General features: G+C 42.6%; 2 protein-coding genes across 2 annotated transcripts in view; one reads left to right on the top strand and one right to left on the bottom strand.

Moving 5' to 3' along the window:
* The window catches only part of LOC148402902 (transcription factor PU.1), a 30,247-nt gene extending 8,343 nt beyond the window's left edge, over positions 1-21,904 (bottom strand). Inside the window, exons 1-2 of the mRNA XM_088358082.1 lie at positions 21,801-21,904; positions 9,008-9,094 (exon numbers count right to left, since the gene is read on the bottom strand). The gene's annotated coding sequence lies outside the window, so the exon portion shown is untranslated. The remainder of the gene's footprint in view (positions 1-9,007; positions 9,095-21,800) is intronic.
* Positions 474-24,373, top strand: lgr6 (leucine-rich repeat containing G protein-coupled receptor 6). Its single transcript, XM_088358051.1, has 18 exons — positions 474-962; positions 9,940-10,011; positions 13,303-13,374; positions 14,845-14,916; positions 17,371-17,586; positions 18,021-18,092; positions 18,956-19,024; positions 19,473-19,544; positions 19,639-19,710; positions 20,066-20,134; positions 20,683-20,754; positions 20,824-20,889; positions 20,965-21,036; positions 21,356-21,427; positions 21,537-21,662; positions 21,776-21,915; positions 22,053-22,133; positions 22,221-24,373. Exons 1-18 carry the CDS (start codon positions 754-756, stop codon positions 23,441-23,443), a joined length of 2,847 nt encoding a protein of 948 aa, XP_088214177.1. The 5' UTR covers positions 474-753; the 3' UTR covers positions 23,444-24,373.
* The last annotated feature ends 45 nt before the right edge of the window (positions 24,374-24,418 follow it).

The following is a 24,418-nucleotide window of genomic DNA, read 5'->3' as shown; positions in this document are numbered from 1 at the left end:
AAAATCCCAAGCATCCAGCAGCAGAAACCTGAGAAGGTGCGACTTACGAGACCCCGCATTCTGATCTTTCTCGTGACGGAGGGACGGCACAAGTGTGAGAATTGCAATTTCCTCCAATCAGATCCTTTTCATCTAACTTTTTGGCCCAAAAAAACATCGTCATGCAAATTTTTTCTCCCTTTTCTTTCGCTATAGATGCTCTCTCACTTCCATTCATAAGGTCCCCCTCGCCCCCCTTGCATGTCCCCTTACCCAAACAGTCATTCCCTTCACATTGAGCCTCGAAGCAAAATAAAACGGGGAGAAAGGGAGCGCAGAGGACTCAGCGGCCCCTCCCACCTCCTAGAGATGCTCCAGCCCATCCCTAAATTACGAGCCAATGAGAGGAGCTCATTCGCCGCTGGTGCGCTCCTTCTACAATAGGTAAGGAGTGGGAGGCAGAAAGCCTCGGATATATTTACAAGAGAGAAAAGGGGACGATAGAGTGCATTTTGCGGGGGGGGGGATACATGATGAGAAACTAGAGGGCATATGGGAAGGACATCAAATTAGGACTTGAACAGAAGAGATGTGACAGCGGCAAGTGCAGAGCTCCTGAAGAAATAAGTTTGTCTCAATCTTTGATTAGGATCCATCATTTAAAAAAAAAAAAAAAAATCCAGAGAAAGAGCAGGGAGCTTTTTTTCCTCCCCATAGCTGACGAACCAGAAGAAAGTGAGACAGGTGTGGAGGCAGACAGGTGGAGGCTCCGACATGCTGCCCGTGTTTTTTCTTCTCTGCGTGCTCGACGGGGTCGGGGCATCCACGGCTAATGAGCGGATTGAGGACAGGCAGGGAGCAGCAGCCTCGCAGTGCCCATCGGCATGCCAGTGCGAACAAGACACCATCTTCATCATGGTGGACTGCTCCGAGTCGGGACTATCGTCTGTGCCAAGCGACATCAGCCCGCTCACCACTTATTTGTGAGTAACAAGCCAGCAAGGAAAACGCTTCCTTTCCTGCTTCTGATATCGAATGGCTTCGTTTTTTTTAAGGCAACATGTTTGTTCATTGGACACACACATGCATGCACACACACACTGGGGGAAAATGGCAACACACCAGGGACAGCGACAATAGCAGTTTGTGTGTTTGTGTTGACCTCTTAGAAACAATGAATGGACAACTCATGTTTATGATTATTGTGTATCTTATTTTGATGGCACTAAATAGCGGGAGTGTAAACCACAGGCTCGGGATGTAGCTCAGAAAGGTCAATTTCGTGAGATGCACCTGAACCTTGGATGTCAGGAAGTGTTGGGTCATTTTTGGTCCATGATCTAAATGTATTGTGGTTTATCATTTAGAGAGTAGAAAATAATGAGGTTTTTTTTTTTTAAAAAAAGGTGTCAGATTCATTAGTTCAGACTCGAGGTGTTCCTCAAGGATTAACCTTGGGTACACTTCTTTTTTTTTTTTTACGAATGACCTTCCCTGTCTTTTTTCACACCGTCCTGATCAATTATATATTGACGATAGTTATTTATTCTTCAAAGCCTTCTTTGTCACAAATTCAAGACTCTTTACAGCATGACTTTAACAATGTTCAAACTTGACCTTTGCTAAATTGGCTTGACCTTCAAATGAGTGCTTTCATGTTGAATATGAATGAGCTGCTGCCGTCATGAAGACAAAACTGTCTTTTGTTTCGTGCAAGAAATTATTGAGTCATTAAGCAAACTTTGTGGAAAAGTTCAGGTTTTAAAAAAAGAAATGCACGTTGCAACGGTCCAACATTCGTGGCTATACTTCAGGCAAAGTAGCCGCTTCCCACCAGGAGTGTCAAAGTAAGAGCAGAGACGATATACGCAACGTGAACGATTTTCTTACAAAGCTGCCAAAACGTTCAAATTACTTTTCGACACGGGTCTCCGAGGACAGATTACAGGCATGTCTTGATAACTGATAGAGGTGACTGAAGTCAAATCCAGGAAACTGTGATGGAGCCGTTACTCACACGGGGCGGTGGGGGGGGGGGATGTACAAGTTTTACAGTGGGATGGAATTCCAACGGGTAGGGAAAGATCAAAAGTTGATGTCATAAAAAAAAAAAGCAGGATACAATGGATAACTCTCCATGAATGATGCCTGAGTCCACATCTGTGATACTCGCATCCAATTTCCACATTTCTTATGTTCACCGGGAATCCTCAGGGTCACATCTATCTCTCGGTAAGGCACGCCCACAAACGCAAGGCACCAGCCATGACCTGGGACTCCTTCTGTGCACTACTCTTAATTTCCTTCCACGCCTGAAACAGATACACCCACCGACATTGGCTACAAACATGAGAGTAATTGTTCATTTCCCTTCATTACCTAACACTGGAGCAATTAGTGAGTTTGAGGGGTGATTTAGAGCAAGATAAATAAACGCTGCGACCAACCGCACACGCCCACACACACAGTCGCACATGTTTACGACACGAGGAGGAACGTGGGGACGATACGAAAATGATGACATCACACACACCTACTTCGCCCCGAAGTACAAAAGATGACATGAGCGACAAGTGAGTGTAAAAGTAAGTTGGGATCAGCCTTCCGGCACATCGTGCAGGTTTGCAGGGATTGACTTGGGAACAATCCACATGACAAAACCTGATCCACATGAGGTTGTGAAACGGCATGACATCATCCGGCCGTGTCATGAGAGAGCGCTTCAAATGTATTTGACGCCGGAGGCCAAGCCCGGTGTTTATTTGCACACTCGGCCGAGCTCTGGGTAAACAGGTAGACGCACCATTTATTTGTAATCACTTCAGTATCTTATGATGCAGGTAGAGGTATTTAAATCCATATCTGGGGGCCATGTATGAAATGAGCTGTCATGTGAGACGTGAAAAGATTCTTTGATATTAGATGAGAGGAAGGAGAGCGCTTTGGGCTCGGAGACACTGTGTACTGTACAGTGTGTGAGGACACACACATCAGACGTTGGCTTCATGCTTCGATGAAAAAAGAAGAGGTCAAGATGTCACTTCACTAAAAAATCGAATGTTTTCCCCATGAAGTGACGACGTCGGAGGCTGGAATCGAGCAGTGATTAGGTGATGCTTTTTTTTTTTTTTTGCCGGTGGTGAACTTCTAATGGAAACTGCAGCTCGTACAGTACCAGACAGATGAAAACCATCGTGTGTGTGCGCGCGCGCGCGTACACACACACGCAAGACCACCCAGACTGCCGAGGGAGGGAATTATGCTTTCCAGCCAGCTGAAATGAAGCAGGACTATAAAATGAACAGGAGGATGAAGAGGGAAAACCTGAGCAGGAGAGGTGAACATTTGAAAGCACCCAAAGAGTGGCACGCATTTATTTTAGACACCAACTCCCCCCTCCGTGTTGTGGCAGTAAATAAAACTGTCGTGTGCGTGTCATTTCGTTATTATCTTGATGGAATGATTCCTATCGTGAGTGACCGGGGTCACATGTCTGAGACAGACAGAAAAAGAAAAAAAGAGACACAGAGAGGATCGCGCGACAGACAGACGGAGACACCCAAGCCAATGGGGGTGAATTGTTTGAGGTAGAACACTTGAAAACCAAGAGCAGCCTTTGTGTGTGTGTTTTCTAGGACGGACTTCTGTTTCACTATCAGCCCCTGCATCAGTATCCCTGGCTCCAGACAATTGCGGATGGTTGCCTTCATGCTTTTCTTGACAAGACGTATGGATGGACTTGAACAGATTAAAGCAGGTGTAAACATGTGGAGGATTGCGTTTTATTTCGAGTGGTCTGAGTTCCATCTCAGGGGTCCGAAAATGTTGTGTAAATTCGTGATGGCGCATATCTCGCAAATGTCATTTGAGTTCATACATTGTGGTGATTTTGTTCTTTGAACAAGGTGATGTTCATGAACGGCTCATTTTGTGCACCAGTAAAAAAAAAAAACATCTATGTCTTGAATTGGAAAAAAAGAATTTTATTATTCACTAAAGAGGGGTTCAGTGAATGCACCTTTGAAACCTTCAACAAGAACCACTGTTTAACTATGCATGAACTCTTTGGGAATACTTGCCAATTTTAATCCTGCGCACAGAGGTTACATTGACAGCAAGCCTCCGATCAGATAAGAGAGGATAATGCACCTCTGATTTCAAAAGAAAACGCCATCACAAAGAAAAGGAAGTCATGTTATCTTCCCCTCTGGTTCCTTTTGTTTCTTCCTTCCTGTAAAAGCAGAAGAATCTGCCAAACGTGTTGAGAGTAATTCCTCATCCCTCTCCTCTAGAGAACATGACAAGCGCTTCCGTCGGATAGAAAATTGATACTTGCGCCTGAGGGGTGTCGGAAAGGAGTGGGCAGTTAGTGTTCCGGCTTGCGGTTTCCTGACATCAACCTGGGAAGCTCTTAAATGTCTCTCGGGGATAGACGGCAGGTAGACGCACAATGGATACAATAATGTTTCCCCGGGGGGAAACGAAGAAGAGACAGTAGCCTCAGTGTGCTTTGTGGAAAAAACCAAATCTCAATGGCAACGTGGCATCAATGTAGATTGGACTTTAAAGGCATTTCTTTTTTGGACAATCAGCCGGAACAGTTTTAAATGAGCTGCTATTCTTTTTCTTGACGTTGGGCACATGCTGCAGCTAACCGGAATAAATGTGTATATGCAGTATGGGCTACGCAAGAAACTGATAAATAACTAGTTTTGAAATCAGAGATTGGTCAAAACTGTTCAAAATCTTTAAAGAAAATTGATGTCATAAAAATTGCTTTCTCTATTTCTAATGTGAAGACGATTTGTAATTTTAGTATTGACACAATTTGTCTTTGCGGGCCACATAAAATGATGTGGGGGGCCGTATCAGGCCCCCGAGCCTTGAGTTTGCTTTAAGTGGATAAAAGTGTAGCCAGAGAGTGACTCCTCCTTGTATGTTTAGAGGCAATGTGGCGTGACGTAAGGATGATATGGAGGCTTGGAATGTGCTGCCTGGGACATGAGGATGAGGGGTGCCTCTGACTGAGTGAATTCAGAAGGCCGACATGGCCCAGATTCCAATTCTGCCCCTTTCTTGGCCTGGGAATTCATGGGAATGTTTGCGCGTGTGAGTGCTTGCATGAATATCCTTGTCGCTTTTCTACTGACAGAGATGCCATTGTGCTTTACAAAAAGAAAAAAAAAAAATGTCCCCTACTGTATAAATGGAATAAATACACCTGCCAATTATTACTCTTGATGATTTTCACACTGGATAGCTCATCTAATGACTTTTAAAGTCATTTTTACATTCTGCTTAATGAGGTAAAATAATCTCAAGAGTAAAAATCAGAGGCTGAGTTTAAAGACTATCGTAGAAATTCTACAAGCACGTGTGTTTTCCATCAGCTGGGAATTGTGCCACTGTGATGAGATTTACATGTCAAAAAAAGAAGGAAGAAAAACTCCAATGGGTGTACCTTACATGCACGGCACAGGGCCAAAGTAAATGGCTTCAAAATGACAGCGGCCGCATGTCTTCATTAGCAGACTTTGGCTTAAGATTTCCTTTCATTCTCGATGTTATCTGCGGCCACTGTTCCGTACGTTATATGGAGCAGAGAAGCCGATCTGGGAGGGCTGTGCTAAATTATTTCAAACTACAACCCCTGTCCTCCTGTTTCTGCCATTCAACCCAATGAAGCCATAAAGGCAAAGTGACCCCGGGAATCTGCATTTTGTATCATCTTCCGGGATCTTTGCACAATAAAAACTGTCATCGCTAAATATTAGCTTTAAAAGCAAAAAAAAAATAATAATTAAGGGGCATTTCTTAATGAGCTTTACGAGGTATAGCTTTTATTTATAAACACACAAAAAATAGGATAGTAAACTATGAAGAATCTGCATTATATCATCTTCCGGGATCTTTGCACAATAAAAACTGTCATTGCTAAATATTAGCTTTGAAAGCGAAAAAAAACCAAATCAGGAGCATTTGTTAATGAGCTTTACGAGGTACGCCTTTTATTTATAAACACACCAAAAATGGGCTCCTAAACTACGATGTCTCTTTTGGCCAGCTCACAACAGCTGCCTGTCAGTCCCCGTCCACATCTCGGAGGCAGTTGTATGTCACACTGTTCCAACACTTCCTGTTCCATTAGTGAAGTGCTTGACCTTTCACCCCTCTCCCCTCCGTCTTATGTGTGGGAGGACAAGAAGCGGACATAAAAGCGTGTATGTGCCCCGCGCGCACTATACCAGTCTATGAAGACTTCCCACAGGGCACAAACGGGTTTCCCATGACATGACCCCCAAAGTGAAGAGCCGCTTTCTCCACCCGGACATCCGGCTGTCACTCTCCCCAAAACGACAATCCCTCCTTTCTGCCTTATCTGGTCTTTTTCTCTTCCTCCCTATCCGTTTCCTGTGCTCTTTTGTATCCCACTGGTCCCGGCGGACATTCTTGTCCAGGTGAAAAGATTTTCCTCACCCTTCTGCTCTTTGTGGCAGATGAATGAGAGACAGAAGAGAAGAGAGTTGCTTCTTACACAAAGCGCTCCCTCCCAGGAAGTCGAGAAAAGAAAGAATGAGAGCAGTAGTTTGTTTGTTTAAAAAAAAAAAAAATGACAAAAAGCAAATAGAGACCTCACCTTAAAGCATTTAGGCCCCATTGAAGGCGGGATCAAAGATCCTCTTTCATTGAAAGCGCCAAGCGGACTAGCTGAACGTGATGGAAGACTTTACTGTCATAGTGACGGTAAAAAACAACCCAGGCGTGGCCCAAACTATGGCAAATACACAAATCCAACCCTGGTTGTTGTTTTCCACCATGGCCAATGTTCTTTGCCTTTCAAAGGAACAAATCTCACGGGCGCTATTTGCTGGGTGCGAGACTTTGCCTGAACACGGCGGGATAATAGATTTGCTGGGATGTTAGGAAATCAAGAAGACAAATCTGACAGGGCTTTTGGAACAGGTTATACTGTCAAAATCATGGAGACAAGATCCTTCCCAAAGGCAATGTGCATATTTGTATAAATGCCAATGACATTGATGTCAAAGAAGAAGGTAATTCTTAACTGATTTTGCTGAGCCATACATTTTGCAAGACTGGACCAACCACGATGTCTTGATATTGGCTCAGAAATGAGGTAAACCCATTTTTTTTTAAACTACAGTGCCATCTAGAGGAGTCTAAAAATACAACTGGTTCATGAAGCATACTTGAAGCTTCGTTTTTCTACCAATTAGATCATTCTATGCTCGCAGCGACTGGAGAGATGAATCCTGTGATATCATCAAGTCAATTTCTTTCTGAATTCACTCACCAGGGTGGTCTGGAATGACGTCTTCCAAAATGCCACGGTGGTTCCCGATTGTAGTGACCTCACAGCGGCGCGGTTATGTTTCGTAAGCTTGCGGCCGGTTGTTTTGTCGCGCTAAATCATCGCGCTTGTCAAGGAGGGCCACCGGCTCGAAATTAGCCAGAAAAGACACATAGGGCACATTCACACTCGGCCCTTTGATCATAAAGCCGATAACATACTTGAGCGGTTGGGCTGACGGCAAAAAAAAAAAAAAGAAAAAAAGGAAATATGATGAATCACACTATTGTAACAAGCGCTCGATGTAACTCCACGCTCCGGTTGAAATTTGAAGCAGAGATTGGAAGCTCGAGTGGCACAGGATAAAAGAGCAGAAGGCCCACGGCGATGAATAGAAATCTCAGCCCTTAAGAAAAACACCTTGACACGGTTACCCGATAAATCATTTCATCATCAGAAGAGATGGAGACATTCGATGGCAGCTTTTGCCACTCATTCAACAGTCTGTGTCTGGTTGGCTTGAGGGCATCAGTCAGCATTTGTTCCAGATCTCAAAGGCTGATATTTCCTGTGGGCCTCTGCAAGTTGAAAGATGTATGGGAATTTATAAGTTTAAAAAATGGAACATTTTTTGATAAAGAAAGGAAAGGTGGCATAAATCCGCCTCACAGTTCAAAGATCGCGGGTTCGATTCCGGCTCCTGTGTGGATTTTGCATGTTCGGAATGAATAAATTGTAGATTTCAAGTCAAAGATGCTGTCACACACCTCAAATTAGAATCGAGAAACCTCAATTGCAAAAAAAAAAAGGAAGCTCTTGCTTTCTCATTTCATGTACCCGCGCTGAAAATACCCGCACGTCACAGCGCCAGCCGACACAATGCACATGTGGTAGTCATCAATCATAATTATCATGGTTTAAAAAAGCCACAGCTGTTATTTGATTTTAAAAACAAGCCATAGCGCCGTGCCTTCCAACCATACGTCAAGTTGTCAGCAGAGGCCTTGGCCCGCGCTGGAGAAATGTCTCGGAGTCTCGAGCCACACTCGCTCAACCTTTCCCCATGACTCACCGTCGTGTCTTTATCTTGAAACATTTTGCCCATTGTAGCTTGTTTATTCCGTCGGGGGGGGGCGAGGAGATCATGGAGTGTTATTGTCTTTTGGAGAAGCTGAGTGAAGTCTTTGGATTTATATTACATCATCAGGTTGTTCTTTTTTTGCAAGGGCACCGGCCCAATATTAGCTGTCAAAAACAATCGGCGGCATGCTTCAAATATACAAATCTAATTAGAAAATTGTTGATAAGACTACAGAAGGGAAGAAACACTTGCGGCGTGCGGTTTTTGGCCCCGATGGAGCTCAGCCGCCTCCAGCTGGGAGCCATTGAAACGATTTCAACGTTGTAACCCAATTGAATTTGATCGCATTTTCTATACGGCTCATTTGACTTTGAACTGTTTTCATAATCAGTTAGTTTCAGGGCCTGTTGTTGACTCGTGAAAGATGAAAAGCACTTGGGATGTAATTTGTAATTCACAATTGTTGGGGTTTTTTTTTGCTACCTTTTCTGGCGTGTGCGCTTTGAGCTCTCAATGTCATTCCAAGATATACAAACTGTGTAGCGACTCATTAAAATATCCGAATGGAACAGAAATAACAGGCAAGTTGTGTGGTATTTGTTCTAATTAGCGTAAATGGAAGATGAATGGCCTACCTTGTCATGTGACGACGTCATGAGAGGACTGGCGATATAGATGCCCTTGACTGACACCTTGAGGAGCTCTGTTCTGCCCTTTGACCCCTGCGGAGTTCATAAGGAATGTATTAAATGTCAGCAGAGCTATAAAAAGGCGATTTAATTACAAAAAAAGAAATGAATGTGGAACAAACTGATTCATTTTCCCTTGACAAGATGGCACGGAGCTGTCAGAACAGTTAAATATGAATACAAGTCAATTTTTTTTTTGCCATGGAATGTTTTTTCCAAAGATCATACCAATGGATGAATTCTTTCAAGCCAACTTTGTGTGACTCAACAAACAAACAGCGAGCGTGGTCGTGAGTCAAAGCTCCCGACTTTTGACGGGCTTTTCGGGGGAGGGCAGTTTACACTTGCTCGCCTGGTGGTCTGGCCTCATGAGCGATGGTTAGTATCACCGACACAAAGAAACACGTCTCAAGTGAGAGTCTGTTGACTATAAAGGCAAAAAAGAATAGCGATGACCTCAGCGCATTCCGTATGGTGTTTGTCAAAAAGGGCCCGACGTGACCGAGGCACAAGGTTAGATTTGTTTTCCTCCGCGGGGCTGACATAGATGTTGTCACTGTCCAATTTCAAACCATAGCGAGCAGAAAGGTGGAATGATACAATCTCCCAAGGGGAGGGGGGAGGGGGATGAACGAGCGGTCAGATCAGAGAAAAGTTTGAGTGAGACATCTGGAAAAGAGGAAAAGGTTGAAATTAGTTGCCCGACAAAGTTTCACTGAACATTTCCCTCTCCTCCTTCCTCATATAGATGATTGATCACCGTACGAAATGCGGTTCGTCGACATATAATTTACACGGGGTGACACTCTTCAAAGGCCTTCGATAAGGTAGCTCGTTGGTTGATTGATACTTTGGTTCTGTTGTTTCTCTCTCCTCAGGGATCTAAGCATGAATAACATCAGCGAGATCGAGCCGAGAGCTTTCCACCGACTGCACCTGTTAACTGAACTGTAAGTACGGAATCCTTCGGCTCATTTTTAATAAGCTCCGCTCGCAATTCATACATGACAAGGAAGTCAAAAGCCCGAGCGAGCTGGGCTTGATCTACGCTCGTTGCGGTGACAGCGATTGATGACTCCGGTCCGCCTCTTGGCAAGCGAGAAAGTGCTTGCGGCGAAAAACTTTGCGGAATGAACCCGATATTCATTTCCAGTGATTATTTTGTGCCTTTAGCGGTAAGCAGGTTCGGTACACGCCGTAAAAATCTCATGCTGACTTGCCAGCGGCACGAATGCGCGAGACAAAAATGTTTTGCAATAGCTACTGAGAATGATATTTTACAATCAGGTGAACATGCCAATATAAAAAACTAATTACTGGCTGAACACAAACACAATTTAATGAACTAATCTGTCCTTCACGAACTGACACATTGTTTTTTTCCCTTACATACTCCAAAATGGAATGTAAAATGGCCAAGAAGCGGAAAGTCTCACTTTAAAAAAAAAAAATTTTAAAAACTCCTGTCATCACATAAATGCCCCATGGGGTGAAGTTTTCTTGCTGGATTTTTCCAAGCCAAGAATGAAGAAGTCACTTTAAGGACCCAATTGAAAAATTATATCATTTGTTGGACACCACCATTTTTTTTAATTTAAATATTAGTTTCTTCAAAATAATCTTGATAGAAGAAAAAAAAAAGTGGACGGATGGGTTATTATCAATATATACGGCAAAGAAAAAGCAGCTAATGTGTGTGTGCGTATTATTAGCGGCTAACACCAGAAAGGGGCGGGGCTAAACATGCAGCAACTGGTAGCGTGATTAAATTGTTTGATGTTTGGCTTTACATCTTTCGGTTCCCACACCTCCATTCTAATTCAAGTTAAAGCACTTTACGATGATTCAATATGATTGCATGTAACTTCTTAAGATACTTATTTTTAATGCGTTTTGTGGGAGTGCCAATGAAATCATTTGAAGCCACATACAGCAGTTCCTCGAGGGCCTTCTTAAAAGTATTATATTGCTTTTTACCTTCGTTAATATCGTTCCCGCTTCTGATATTTAATGACATTTATAATGATGTCATAGTTGGTTCAAGCAAAAGCATGAGCATGGCTTTGATTCTCAGTCGTTTCAGTGTTGGCTGGCCTAGAGCAAATTCTTTACAATTTCAAGTCTGACCCATCCCACATTCCTCTCATTAGGACATAATTCAAAGTTATTTTATGAAACAAATGATGGAGCTTTTACTTCAAAGAGCTGTCAGTCAAATATTAACTTCATCTACCAAAAAAAACCATCTTCAAATGTAGGATAGTATATCACTTTATGATATGAGGTTAAATAAATAAAATAAAGGCTTTTGTTAATATCGTATCAAATTGAGATCGTTTGAGTCAAAGTGGTTTTATTGGTTACCAGTTTATCCATTATAGTAAAACCACTGTTGTCTCTTTTGTTTATTCTAAGAATCACTTCAGCAAGGTTGAAGCACTCTGAAATTTTCAAGCCAACTTTTTATCTGTGCAGCTCCAGGGCCAACAAATGTCCAAACCATCCTGAAATCAAATTAAACACAAACAGAAAAAAAAAGCTGGGGCAACGCTTTGACAAGCGCAAGACGCTTTTCATTAGAATGAAGTTGATTCCGAACTATTATGAAAGCCAAAGTGCGGAACTTATATATCCACGTATATACACAGGCTGATGTCATGGAAACTCCGTGTCAACGCAGCTACGAGTGTTTCGCTGGATGTCTTTCAAGACATATTTTTACGATCCATCTTCACTTTTGATATGATAATCCATTTCACAAATAAAGTATCCAATGAGAACTTTGGAAAGTCTGAGATAGTCCTACACGGTGCCGATAATGGCTACGGAGAGCCTTTTGTATATGTGCAATGCATCTGTGGTTGATCTTTTACTTCAACAGGAAGACGCCCGAGGGTCTATACGGAAAAGAGGCTTAGATCTAGTTTATGGGGCCTTAAGAAGGTCAATAGAAACGGTTTAGTCCTGTAAAAGTGGATATTTAAATTGTCCCTCATGGGCATCTTGAGCAATAGCAATAAATAAAAACAAAACTGAAACAGCTGTTATGTTTTACTGCTTTTCTCTCGGCACGACTGACAGGCAACTTGGGGGGAGAAAGAGAAAAAAAAATCCAGTTTCTACTCGCTGATTTGTGTCTCTATTTGTGTTGATAAACACACACTTGAAGAGTGTGAGATTTGGCAGGTTGCATGCGGGTGAGTCGGCCTGACACGTATTTGACAGGAGGATCAGATGTCGGCGAGAGTTTGCACACAACCCATCTGGGTGATGGCGCTGATGCTCCTTTGGAAGAGCTGCCGTTCTTTTTTTTTTTGCACCAAAAAACCAAAAAGCGCGCTCGCGAGGATGCCGCTTGTAACGTGTGCTCATATGTTTAACAAAAGTGGGTGGTCTCAAGCTGTGAAGCGCCAATCTGTGTTTAAAGTGCGCTCGCCGTTTCTGACCTTGAGAGTTACACGACTGGACTCGGCGTTATTTATTTGGACATCTTATACACACTCACAAATGACCATTAGGTGGTGTGTTTGATAAACAAGTTGATTGGATTGCTTGTATGAATGCGTGTGGTTTTTCCTTCTTTTGCTATCCTCAAGGCTCCTTAGAAATGAGCCCAATTTAAATCAAGGACATGGAAAATAGCGCAAGCTGTCACTCGACACACGAAAAGGATACGCGCACGACATGTGCGCACGCACACGCAAACATTTAGTTTCATCACTTACTAAGTTTGATTCAAATCTGACAAATTTTTTTGTGGCTCGTAAAGGCAAATCATGTGTCGATTTCAGGATTCTTCCAAATTCTCTTCATTTTTAGCAACACTATGTGATATGACTACATTTTGTTACTAATTAAATTTAAAAATAGATGAGCAAATAATTGATTGGATTTGGATTGCAAAGCTATTGAAGCATATTTTTTGGGGGGTATATTTGATCATATATTTATACAAGTTCTCACTTGGAAGTCATAACGGCCCTCCGCGACAAAAATTACTTTTGACACATTTGGCTTAAAATTTCACATTGAAGCAAATCACCGATTATTTGCATACTGCCCCAACATTCACCCTAAAGTCTTGCGATGAAGTCATGGCAGCACTTGATCCCTTCAGCCAAAAGTAACGAACGTAGCAAACGGCAACATTTTCTTAAGAGACTCGTAAACTTTGATGTACTGTCTGTATACGCCTGTCCTTAAATTTTCTCTCATTTTGTGATCTCTCTTTTGGCCTCTAGGCGAATCTCTGGCAATCGGCTGAGGTATATTTCAGGCCACGCTCTCCAGGGTCTGCACAACCTTAAAGTTTTGTGAGTAATTTCTTCCTTTCCACACCAGTTTTATGACTTCTGACTTCTTGCCATACAGCTTGGCTGCTGCATCAAGGATTTCGGGCAGAGTCATTTGCTTGACTGCTACACACAGATCATTAAACGCGATGTCATGAATTCCTGATTTTTTCTTTTTTTTTTTTTTAAGAACTCACACCTTCACAGGTGCACTGCGAAGAATCACGCCACCCACCGTGATTACGAGTGACAGCGAAGCGGCCACCAAACTATTTCTAAGTACTACAAGCAGTAAATTAGAAAAACGTGCACAGCAGCTATAAAAACATACAATAGAGCCAGAATTGGGAGGGCAAAAGATGATAAAAAATTTTTTTAGTAGGTGTTGGACAAAGCAAATCTCTGGAAATCAGCTGAGGTATATGTCAGGCCACGTTCACCAGAGTGTTCACAACCTTCAAAGTTCGGAGAGTCATTTTATGGTTTCGGGCTTCTTGGTTGGTGAATGGTGGGCTTGTTCTGTTGGATAGTATACTATAAGCGCTATAGTGATGATTAAATTTTAAATGTCACTTACATAGAGTTAAAGATGTACCACCCAGCGTGATACCAACAAGTGACCGAGAAGTCAAACTATTTTTGTGCCCTCTTTTAATACGACAAGTCGTTAATTCCAAAAACATGCTTAGCTAGCTATTAAAAAAAATGTGTCAGGGAATATTGGCATCGACATCTCGATGTCGGAGAAAGAAAAATGTATTTAGGTGGGCTTCGTGTGTCTGGTCAGTATCAATGTATGGCTATTTGTTAGCCCGCAGCTAACGCGAGCCACATTATGCACACTGTGATTCAAAATGACAATTTCAGCATCCCGGCCAGCGAAATATGATCCTGCTCGTTGGAGATGCTATTTAACATTTTACCACTGTTATGAGCTGCTTTTAAAAATGTAAAAATAAAAAATGTCAGCATCCCGGCCAGCGAAATATGATCCTGCTTGTTAGAGACTATATTTAATATTTTATTGCTGTTATGAGCTGCTTTTAAAAATGTAAAAATACAAAAAAATTGTGGATTCGGACCAAAAGTGTGAAGAGGAATATTCCAGTCTCGGGCAGTGACATTTTTACTGGTTCTTTTTTTGGTTCTCATTCCATGTTTCATTTGGTATTGGAGGTGCCCCTTTGTGGTAGCTCAGATAATTAATAAATTTCGCAATACCACGGAAGTTTGGCTTTCAAGTCTGAGTAACCTATACCAAAAAGAGAAACAGAGAGCAGGAGAGGAAATAGAGTGTTCAATTGCTTGCCCCCCATTTCCTCTTTTCTTCTGAGAATGACATCAACAGCCCACCCAAGGAGCTTCTTCTCCTTTCCTCTACCTTCACTGACCTTTTTTCCTATTTGGGTCAGATTCCAATCACCATGGAATTATTTGTGCCCTCATGTTTTGTTCATTTAACCAATGTCTTTTTTTTTTTTTTTTTTCCAGGATGCTACAGAACAACCACATTGAAAAACTTCCCGACGATGCTCCGTGGGACCTACCAAACTTGCTTTCACTGTGAGTCCAACACACACAGCTCATTCTGCAGTCAATAAAAAATGCTACAATCCCCACCCACGCATATCTCAGCTATATATTAGCAGTGACACGTTGCAGACTGTATTCTAATACGGGCTCAAGTGCATTGACTACAGAGCTGTCTGCATAAAGGCACTGGAAGGTAGCATCTGGAAACCATGAGGGGAAACAGCAGACACTGCAGGCCAGGGAGAACATCTCCAATGAGCTGTGAAACAAGCTCATTTTCCATTAATTCCCGCACTCTTCCTCTTCCACTCTTCTGGCACCACCCGCACTGGATCCCCCTCGCTAATGAGTGTTTGGTGACTTAATTGTCTCATCCGTACATATGTCAGCAAGGGGTGAGCGCATGTGGATCCCATCTGTAATTCTTCAACCTTACCTGTCCGTCTTAATATCAAACCGCAGACAAACTCCACCTGCCTGCTTTCCATATGCTGAGACCCAGAGAAAACAATGTTTTTGAATTTTCTTTTTACACTACAAAATTCTTAGGGGTGGAAAGAAAAACAGTTAAATGTTTTTATTCATTTTTTTACAATGCATCTTTTTGCAATGCAGCCCATGACAAAAATGAGCTTGGCCTAGAACTAAAATACGGACCAAAAATCATAAAAACAAATTTTAAAAAAAACTCTTCTACAGAGAACAAATTGGGTTGCTGTTCAACATCCACCTGCTTACATGCTGTGCTCAAATACACTTTGCTTATTCCCACATCTGTTGTCAAAAATAAAAAAATGCTGTCATTGCCTTCAACATGCAATACGAGGGCGTCGAAAGTCAATTCTGTGTGTGTGGTCTTTGAACTCCCCCTAAGAGTCCCAAAACCAGGCACACACAATGAGCCCCTGCATGGAGACCCGCTACCTTGTCATTATAATAATGAAAAGGACAGCAAAGAAAGATGAAGGTGAAAGCAAAGCTTGCCGGCGCCTCTCGCTGACGAGAAACACGCGATTAAGTAGAAAGAGAGAGAAAAAAGGCATCACAGCACGGAACGCTTTCATCCAAAACAAATGATCATTTGATCTCCAACAAGAATTATCTTGTCTCCAGATAACTACAAACATTAGGAGAACCAAGTCCTCACATGTCAAAGGAAGTTCAAATTAAAAAAGGAAGATAATGACTGCTCATCAGAAGGTACCGCTGAAAAGATTTGGTCTGGAGAATTCAGACAGATAAGTCGGCACAACTCCTGGATTGTGTAAGAGAATGTTCTCCTTCACTTTCCCATAACCATACTTCAGACTTTGATGTAATAGACAGGAAATAGCTGCTGCTTTATTGCTTGCTGTGAAACATTCCGAGTTCTGACTAGACCTTTTGGAGACCTGGCATGTCCACACCGAGGAACAATTATTTTACCCTGGAGAGTAGTCCAGAAAGTTGGAAGGTCTTCCGCAGCTTTCATCTGGCGATTTGGGTCAAGGACAAACACGGTCCGCACGTGATGTCGAGGGACGATGTTAAGCACAAGAAATAGATATTAAAAATAACTTTCTTAGGAAGTAGACAATGAAAATGTCGTGATGTTGGTCTGCCCGGAGATATATATATACAGTCGGCCCCTGGGGAGCAAAGCCAAGAGTTCAGACTTTGAGCTCAGATTTCACTTTGATCTTTCTGTTTGTTTGGTGAAGTCTTGGACGGGTGACGATGCACAGAGAAAGAAGTTTAGAAAATAATCAAGTGGTGATCTGTGAGCTGACTGGTAGTTAGGAGTTCTTGGATGTAGACATGTAACAAGATGAAGAAAAAAAAGAGAGAGGGATTAGATTAAAAAACTAAGTGTGACTGACTAAATGTAGAATAGAAAGAGGACGTGGCCTTGGAGTATTATCTCGGCCTAAAGTAGACCACCGATCAGCCTGGACATTGTGTATAGCATCCTGATTAATATTACGTTTGTGGAACGAGTTAAGCGGCAAAATTCATCCATTTCAGAGGGCGGCCATTTTGCCACTTGCCGTCGACTGAAAATGACATCACAGGTCTCATGTCACAACCAATCACGGCTCAGCTACAGAAAACTGGTGATCTGTGATTGGTTGAGCAACTGTGATGTCAAGAGGCAAAATGGCCGACCCCAGAGATGAATCAAAACAGAATGTTTACCTGTTGAATTTATATCCCACAAACAAAAGATTGATCAAAAATTTGTGTTTGGACGAGTTCAGCTTCAGGGAACATTACGAAATCAAATTTGGGGGTTGATTTACCCTTTGATAACCTGTGACAGAGGGATTAATAATCAGCCAGTAGCATCTCTACAGGCCTGTACTGGTAAAGTCAAATATGGTTCATCGCAGAGGATTAACCATAATTGCTTGGTAATAGAATAAAATATGTGTAATTACTTTCCTGGAAGGCCCCGTTTTGAATTCCACAACACATCTCCACAAGATTCCTGTTCTAACCCTACAGACGTCTGGACGCCAACCTCTTGTCTGAAGTTCCCGCTGGCGCATTTCGAGGGGTGCGCTCTCTAAGACACCTGTGGCTGGATGACAATTCCCTGTCAGAAATCCCAGTCACGGCCTTGGATGCTCTACCATCCCTTCAGGCCATGACCCTGGCCCTCAACCAGATCACGCATATTCCTGATGATGCATTTGCCAACCTCTCTGCGCTTGTTGTTCTGTAAGTACAGAATGAATTACAGTGATCCCTCGCTACTTTGCGTTTCGTTTATCGCGGCTTCACTACATCGCGGATATTTTTTCCAAATTAAAAAAAACATTTAAAAGTCAAAATAAAACTTCTAAATTGAGGAAACATGTGTCTAACCTTTAGGACAATGTAGTATTGCTCCAAATGTTCATTTACATTCCTTTAGAAGTCAGTTTTTGCGTGTTGGCACAATTAGCATCTTTCTGCTAACTGATTAGCCTGCCCAGTTCTTCTTGTTGGTGACCGTACTTTGCAGATTTCACTTATCACGGGTGGTTTTTTGGAACCAATTATCCGCGATTAACGAGGGATTACTGGAGTTCTGTTGGTTGATGTGGTTATAAGTGCAATTTGTAAAAGAAACCCAAAATCCTCTCTAACAACAATTTTGCCCATTGCCCTAGGCATCTCCATAACAACCGAATCCAGATGATGGGAATGAGATGTTTCCAAGGTTTACATAGTCTGGAGACTCTGTGAGTATCTTCATATATTCAAAGAGAAGAACCTATACGATATTTGGTGCAATCATTTACCCTAATGATGCATTCTCCAGTCTCAACACTCAAATTTAGAATAATACAACTGTAATCCGGAGACCATGATAAACCGCTTGTGACGCTTCCCCAAACAATCCCATGATAATTACATATGAGCAGGTATCAAAACAAATCATTATGTGTCTACAGCAATAAAAATGCTTTATAATGACCTCAGGAAAAAAAATGATAAACTCTCTAAAGTACACCCTGAGATCTATTTACTATAATTTCCTTGCGTGTCTTGTAATAATGTCTCATGAGGTACTTCTAGTAGGTTGTTGTTAGAATAAAGATTGCTATTTTGTTAGCTTGGAGATCAACATTTTCCTCAATACAAATTGGAAGGCAGAACCAGATTGGGGGGGGGGGAAGAATGCATATTTCGAAGGCTTCAATGTGGTATAATTATAGATACTGTCTGTACAGAATGCAGAGTACATTTTTGCACATTGTCATACAAGCAAGCCATTTAGCCTCCCCCCCCAACCCAACCCCCACCCTGCCTTCCTGCCACCTGCATGTGAGAAATGTCAGTGATAGCAACAGTTGTTATGGTTCAGTGTTTCCTGGGAAACTAATGAGAGTCAGACCCAAATAATAAAGTAAGTGCTGCAAAGGTCGAGGGTCAAACGCAAACTTCAAAACCCCTTTAGCCTTTTCGGAGAACGAATGACATGTACTGTATAAGGGGCGCGGTTACATGTTGGAATTTGAATTCCTGTGCACTTCGATTTCAACTTCGAGCTTTGAATAATTGATGTAACCGTGACAACATGATGTTTATCTGTCTTTCGTAGGGATTTAAATTACAATGAACTCCAGGAGTTCCCCGTGGCCATCAGGACACTGAGTAAGCTTCAGGAGCTGTGCGTACACACACGTACACACACACACACACATGCACAAAATAACACCTGCCCAACATGACTATCATGGCTGAGTTATCCCCACTAATCCTGTTAAGTGAATTTAATGTGGCATTCGGATACAATCTCTCTCGCCCAAAGCAGGTGCTGGCTGCACCCCCCCCCCCCACACACACACACACACTCACACTATGTCTTTACTGAAATTCAGCAGATGTTCCACAGCGCACACATGTGTCACAGACACATTCAGCATACGTGTTCATGTTCAAATATCTTGTAACCAAAAATGTTTTTCAGCTGTGCAACCATAAGGCAGGTGCTGCATGACTTGCTTCTCACACACAAACACACTGTCACCCCCCCCCCCCCCCCCCCACCCAAGACAAACCAGAGCCATATTAATAGACTGCCTAACTATAAATTGCACACTGACTTTCATTTGCAGGGGCTTCCATAACAACAATATCAAAGCCATCCCCGAGAGGGCCTTTGTGGGAAACCCTCATCTTCAAACCATGTGAGAGCTTCACGCTTTTGCTTTTGGCCTTTTTATTCAACAGCTCCAACGATATTTCAAGCCCAATTTATCTTTATTTTTTTTTTTTTTGCAGCCATTTTTACGAGAATCCTATCCAGTTTGTGGGAAAATCCGCTTTCCAGTTCTTACCGAAGCTGCACACACTGTAAGTATGCGGTCAGTCAAAAAAAGCGTTCCAGTGAGTTCACCCAAACGCTATTTAAATCACGGTGCGTCCCGAGCAGCAAGAGCGGACATGTGTAATGGCCTACTGAATGATGTTGTGTTAGCATATTGCTGCGCTGTGTCCTGATGTGGTAAGAGAGTGTGTGTTGTAAGAACATGTTAAATGGTGTGACTGATGATGTCTAGCGTGGCAGCCAAAAAGTGCCTGTATTGATGTTGGATGAAAAGTGTGATCGTTGAAACGAGCTGTTAGACAGAGTCTGGTGGACAAACATATGTGTGCATGAGTGAGAGTGAGCACTTTTTTTTTTTTTTTTTTCCCCCCTTCGCTGCAGTTCCCTGAATGGAGCCACCCTAATTCAAAACTTTCCTGACCTGAAAGGAACAACCAGCCTGGAGGTTTTGTGAGTGTCTCCCCTTTGACAATTACTGTACTCACAAAAACAGTTAAAAATGGGACTGAGACAGGAAATTGGTCTGCCCAAATTATTTTATAATACATCTGATAACTAAATTGGCACAATCACTAAATTTGAAATATTAGCAACAGCATTTCCTGATTTAGAAGATAACAGAATTAGTCCATTTTTAAAACCGAAGAAAATCGGTCCAGCCATTGGTCATGAACTATTGTATTCAGGCTAAAGTACAATTGTGCTTATCAAATTGAGACAGAAGCCCCACTACAGACAAATAACTGAGAATAGCACCTCGTTGTAGGAGAGCTTGACAAAAATAATCGACAAAGTAATCGAAAATAATCGTTAGCCGTAGCTCTAAAATTGATTGTAAAATGTGCAACTAATCCATGTGATTGGTACAAGCGGTGATCTCACTCATAGCTGATTGATATTGGAATAATCAGCAAAAAATTCGGATAAGAACAAAAATCCTATCTAAATTCGGCTCATTGTCATTTGTTTGTTTGAGAGGATTCTTTTTCTCATTTTAGGACACTGACTCAGGCGGGTCTCTCCACTCTCCCTTTGGATCTATGTGAACAGCTGCCTCGTCTCAGAGTGTTGTGAGTATACAGACAAACAAAAGGGGGAGGGGCTTCACATGCATACACTAACATTATTAATTGCTGTAGGGAGCTGTCATCCAACCAAATCGAGCGCCTGCCAAGTTTTTACCACTGCTCTGCACTCCAAGAAATGTGAGTGATCAACAGCGCAATGGATAGTCACAAAAAGTCACACTTCACCTCGATGCTTTGCAATTCTCCCAACAGAGGGCTTCAGCATAACCAAATCACCAGGTTAGAGTCCAGTACCTTCCAGCAGCTCGCCTCGTTAAAAACACTGTAAGTATATATATTTTTTAATTTCATATTATGTTTAATTTTGAATTGGATCTTGCAGGATCGCCAACTGTCATTAGATGGCCACTAGGAGAGTCGACATTCTTGTGAAGCAGTTTAATCTCTATAGGACTTTCAAATAATATAGATATATATATTTACAAAATTGCTCTCGTTTGACAGGGAGATAACTAGATCCAGTCAGGGAATTGAAAGCTTAAAAGACTTTCAATGAGAAAACTACCTACTCATATGTAGCTCTACTGACCTCTATTGGTCGCAAGACATATTGAAAACAATTACTCTTTTTTTTTTTTGTCAGAGATTTGAGCTGGAACAAGATCGACTGGATTCATGAAGATGCCTTTGCCTCTTTACATTCTTTAGTCAAATTGTAAGTGACTTCAATTTTTTTTCTTCCTTGTATATATATTTGATATTTGCTAGTATGGGATTGACCTGACATCCAACCCCTTGTTTCTTGGTTTCTATCCTCTTCCTAGGGACCTGAGTGAAAACAGACTTAGCTCAGTGCCATCTACAGGACTGGCAGGTCTCACCCATCTTAAACTGAGAGGAAACATCAAACTATACCATGCCTTCAGCCCTGATCACTTCCCTCGTATGAGGTAACATCTAAAATCGTTTCTTATGGTCCAAACATACCGAACGACACACAACACAATCGCGAATGGACTGTTGCGCAGATTCCGAGTCATTTTAACTTGGTTGTGTGTTCCAGGGTGATTGAGATGCCGTATGCCTACCAGTGCTGCGTCTACGGTTCTTGTGATGGCTACAAGACCATCAACCAATGGGACACCGACGATGACCTTCACAAGAGAACTGCTGCAATGTATCCACACCAACCTGACACACAATGTAAGGAAGTAAATATTTAGCCAATACAAAACGTTTTTTAATTCATTCACCACCAGCCCAGTTAAATTTGATCTTTGACGTCAATGGTAGTGAATGAGTTTTGAAAAATTTAGAGTTCTAATTGTTGATCATTCCAGATGACCCTGACCTCGAGGAATTCCAGCTAGAAATAGAGGAGTCCAAACTTCAGGCCAGTGTCCAGTGCACTCCCACACCAGGTCTGAATTGGCATCAATTCGAGAACACCCTGCCAGCTGACTGATTGATAGATTTTGATTTAACGCGGATCTTTTTTGCTGTGGCAGGTCCTTTCCGTCCCTGCGACTCTCTGATGGGAAGCTGGTTGGTTCGTGTCGGCTTATGGACCATCTCCCTGGTGTCTCTACTGGGGAACTCGCTGCTGCTCCTTTCGCTCTTCAACTCGCCCTGCCCCCTGTCGCCACTCCGATTCACGGTGGCCTGCATGGGCGCCGCTAATCTTCTGACAGGCGTTTGTACGAGCACATTGGCTCTTGTCGACGCTTTAACAATGGGAGACTTTAGTCAACACGGCGCCCCCTGGCAAGGAGGCCTTGGATGTCAGGTGACGGGATGGGCTTGGGTGCTCGCTTCCGAGGCAAGCGTGTTGCTGCTGACGCTGGCGGCCGTGCAATGCGGCGCAAGCGTGACATGCGTCCGCAGCTACGGGAAAGCGCCATCGCTGAGAAGCGTGCGGATCTTCGCACTTGTATGTCTGACCCTGTCACTCGTCCTCGCTTGTTTCCCCTCGTTTGGACTCGGGGAGTACGGCTCCTCACCTTTCTGTCTCCCGACGCCTTTACCGCCTTCTGCCTCTCAGCAAGCATCGTCTTTTATCTTTCCCTTGGTGCTAATCATGATGAACACCCTGTGCCTACTCGTAGTAACTTGTTCGTACATCCGACTTTACTGGGAGTTACTTCGAGGAGAATGCGAAGGCCTGTGGGACTGCGCTATGATCAAACACGTGGCCTGGCTGATCTTCACAAACGGCCTCCTTTACGTGCCGGTAGCTTTCTTCTCCATCTGCTCGCTCCTGGGGCTCTTATCTCTCGGAGAGGAGGTGCTCAAATCGATCATTTTGCTTCTTCAGCCTCTACCCGCCTGCCTAAATCCACTACTATTCCTCCTTTTCACCCGACACCACTCCCAGTATTTTTTCTGGTATCGCCCAAAAGCGCCTCTCCAACTTCGCCGCGACCGTACCGTAGACTCGCTGGTTTCCGTGGAAACAGAAAAGAGCTCCTGCTCCGAAACATCGACGCAGCTTTCTCTCGCTGATATCGACAGCCTGTGCAGCGGGGAGCCAATTCGATTGTCCCAGTGCTCCTCTACCTCCTCGGTTCCTCTAATCTCTTGCCAGACACCTACTGTAAGAGCTAAAGAGCGACTGAGAGAACAAGGCAGCCGTGACAACAAAGCATGTCCGAAGACTTTGAATCGAGATATACGCAACAACTGCCCGATGCATCGCTCAACCATAACGGACTCTGTTGCTCCAAGTCCGTAAATGGGTCTGAGAAGTTGGGCATTATGGACATTCGCAGGTCATCATGAACAGTGGCAGTCAAACTAATCCCGGGCCCAAGTCAACAAAGAACCGCTCAATGATACCACAAATGAATATTATTGAGAACCAGTCGAGTGCCTCTAAAAAGGGAAAGTTCCCGCCGCAATAAGGAATCAAAATGCCATTATACAAACAAAAAGGACCATTTTAGATCCTATTCAGTGGACTGCATCGGTCACAGATTTCTTATCTTCAACAGAGATCATGTAAAAGCTGAAATCCATCCACTGAAAGTAAAACACCTTGGAGAACTTGGGGCTGGACTTTAAATACACCAAGAACAGAGTTTTATGTATAAATGTTATATCAAAATGTGATTTTTTTTCACGTGTGGCTTCAAAGTTACACATTGCTTGGTTACGATTAACTATTTGTGTCTATTCCTACTTTCTGTTGACTTGACAATGAAAGGATTCATTGTCAAGCTTGTCAGGTGATTAACCAGAATAAGCAAACAAATTCAGAAATTCTTATCATTCATATTGTTCTGTCTTAAACATCAAATGGAAACTTTGATTGCGATTATCTGGAGACTTAAGGGTAGACCAACAGCGTGTACAGTTTATGTAATGTAACTACCTCCGAATTAGGATGTCATTGACTAGGAATGCAAAGATAGCAGAATTGGGTGACGGACATTCTGGGACAGGAAAAATGATACGACTGTCCCAGGTCTTCCCTAATTTTTATTTGTACTTGGTCTGAAAAAAAGTGCTATCTGTGCATTCCTCGTATCGACTAACTGTCGCTTTTAAATGTTTCTTTTTTTCCTATGATAAAACACCAAATATATTATTCTATATTTTAAGAGTCCTGTTTGTTTAAAACAAAACATTGTTGCTATATAGGTTGTACATACTATTGTATACAAGTTATGTCTGAATAAAATGATCCTTTTATTCTGTACGGCAATGA

This window comes from Syngnathus floridae, chromosome 2 (genome assembly GCF_059516105.1).
Source record: "Syngnathus floridae isolate MCC-2025c chromosome 2, RoL_Sflo_1.0, whole genome shotgun sequence".
NCBI classification, from domain to species: Eukaryota; Metazoa; Chordata; class Actinopteri; order Syngnathiformes; family Syngnathidae; genus Syngnathus; species Syngnathus floridae.
The sequence above is the reverse complement of the archived record's forward strand: the minus strand, read 5'-3'. Positions and strand labels throughout refer to the sequence as shown.

Bases quoted from the DNA above. Each gene is read 5' to 3' on its own strand.
- lgr6 (XM_088358051.1), top strand. From the start codon at position 754: ATGCTGCCCGTGTTTTTTCTTCTCTGCGTGCTCGACGGGGTCGGGGCA. The intron at 20,890-20,964 runs GTGAGTGATCAA...TTCTCCCAACAG, and splicing joins TGCTCTGCACTCCAAGAAAT to AGGGCTTCAGCATAACCAAA. The intron at 21,037-21,355 runs GTAAGTATATAT...TTTTTTTGTCAG, and splicing joins CTCGCCTCGTTAAAAACACT to AGATTTGAGCTGGAACAAGA.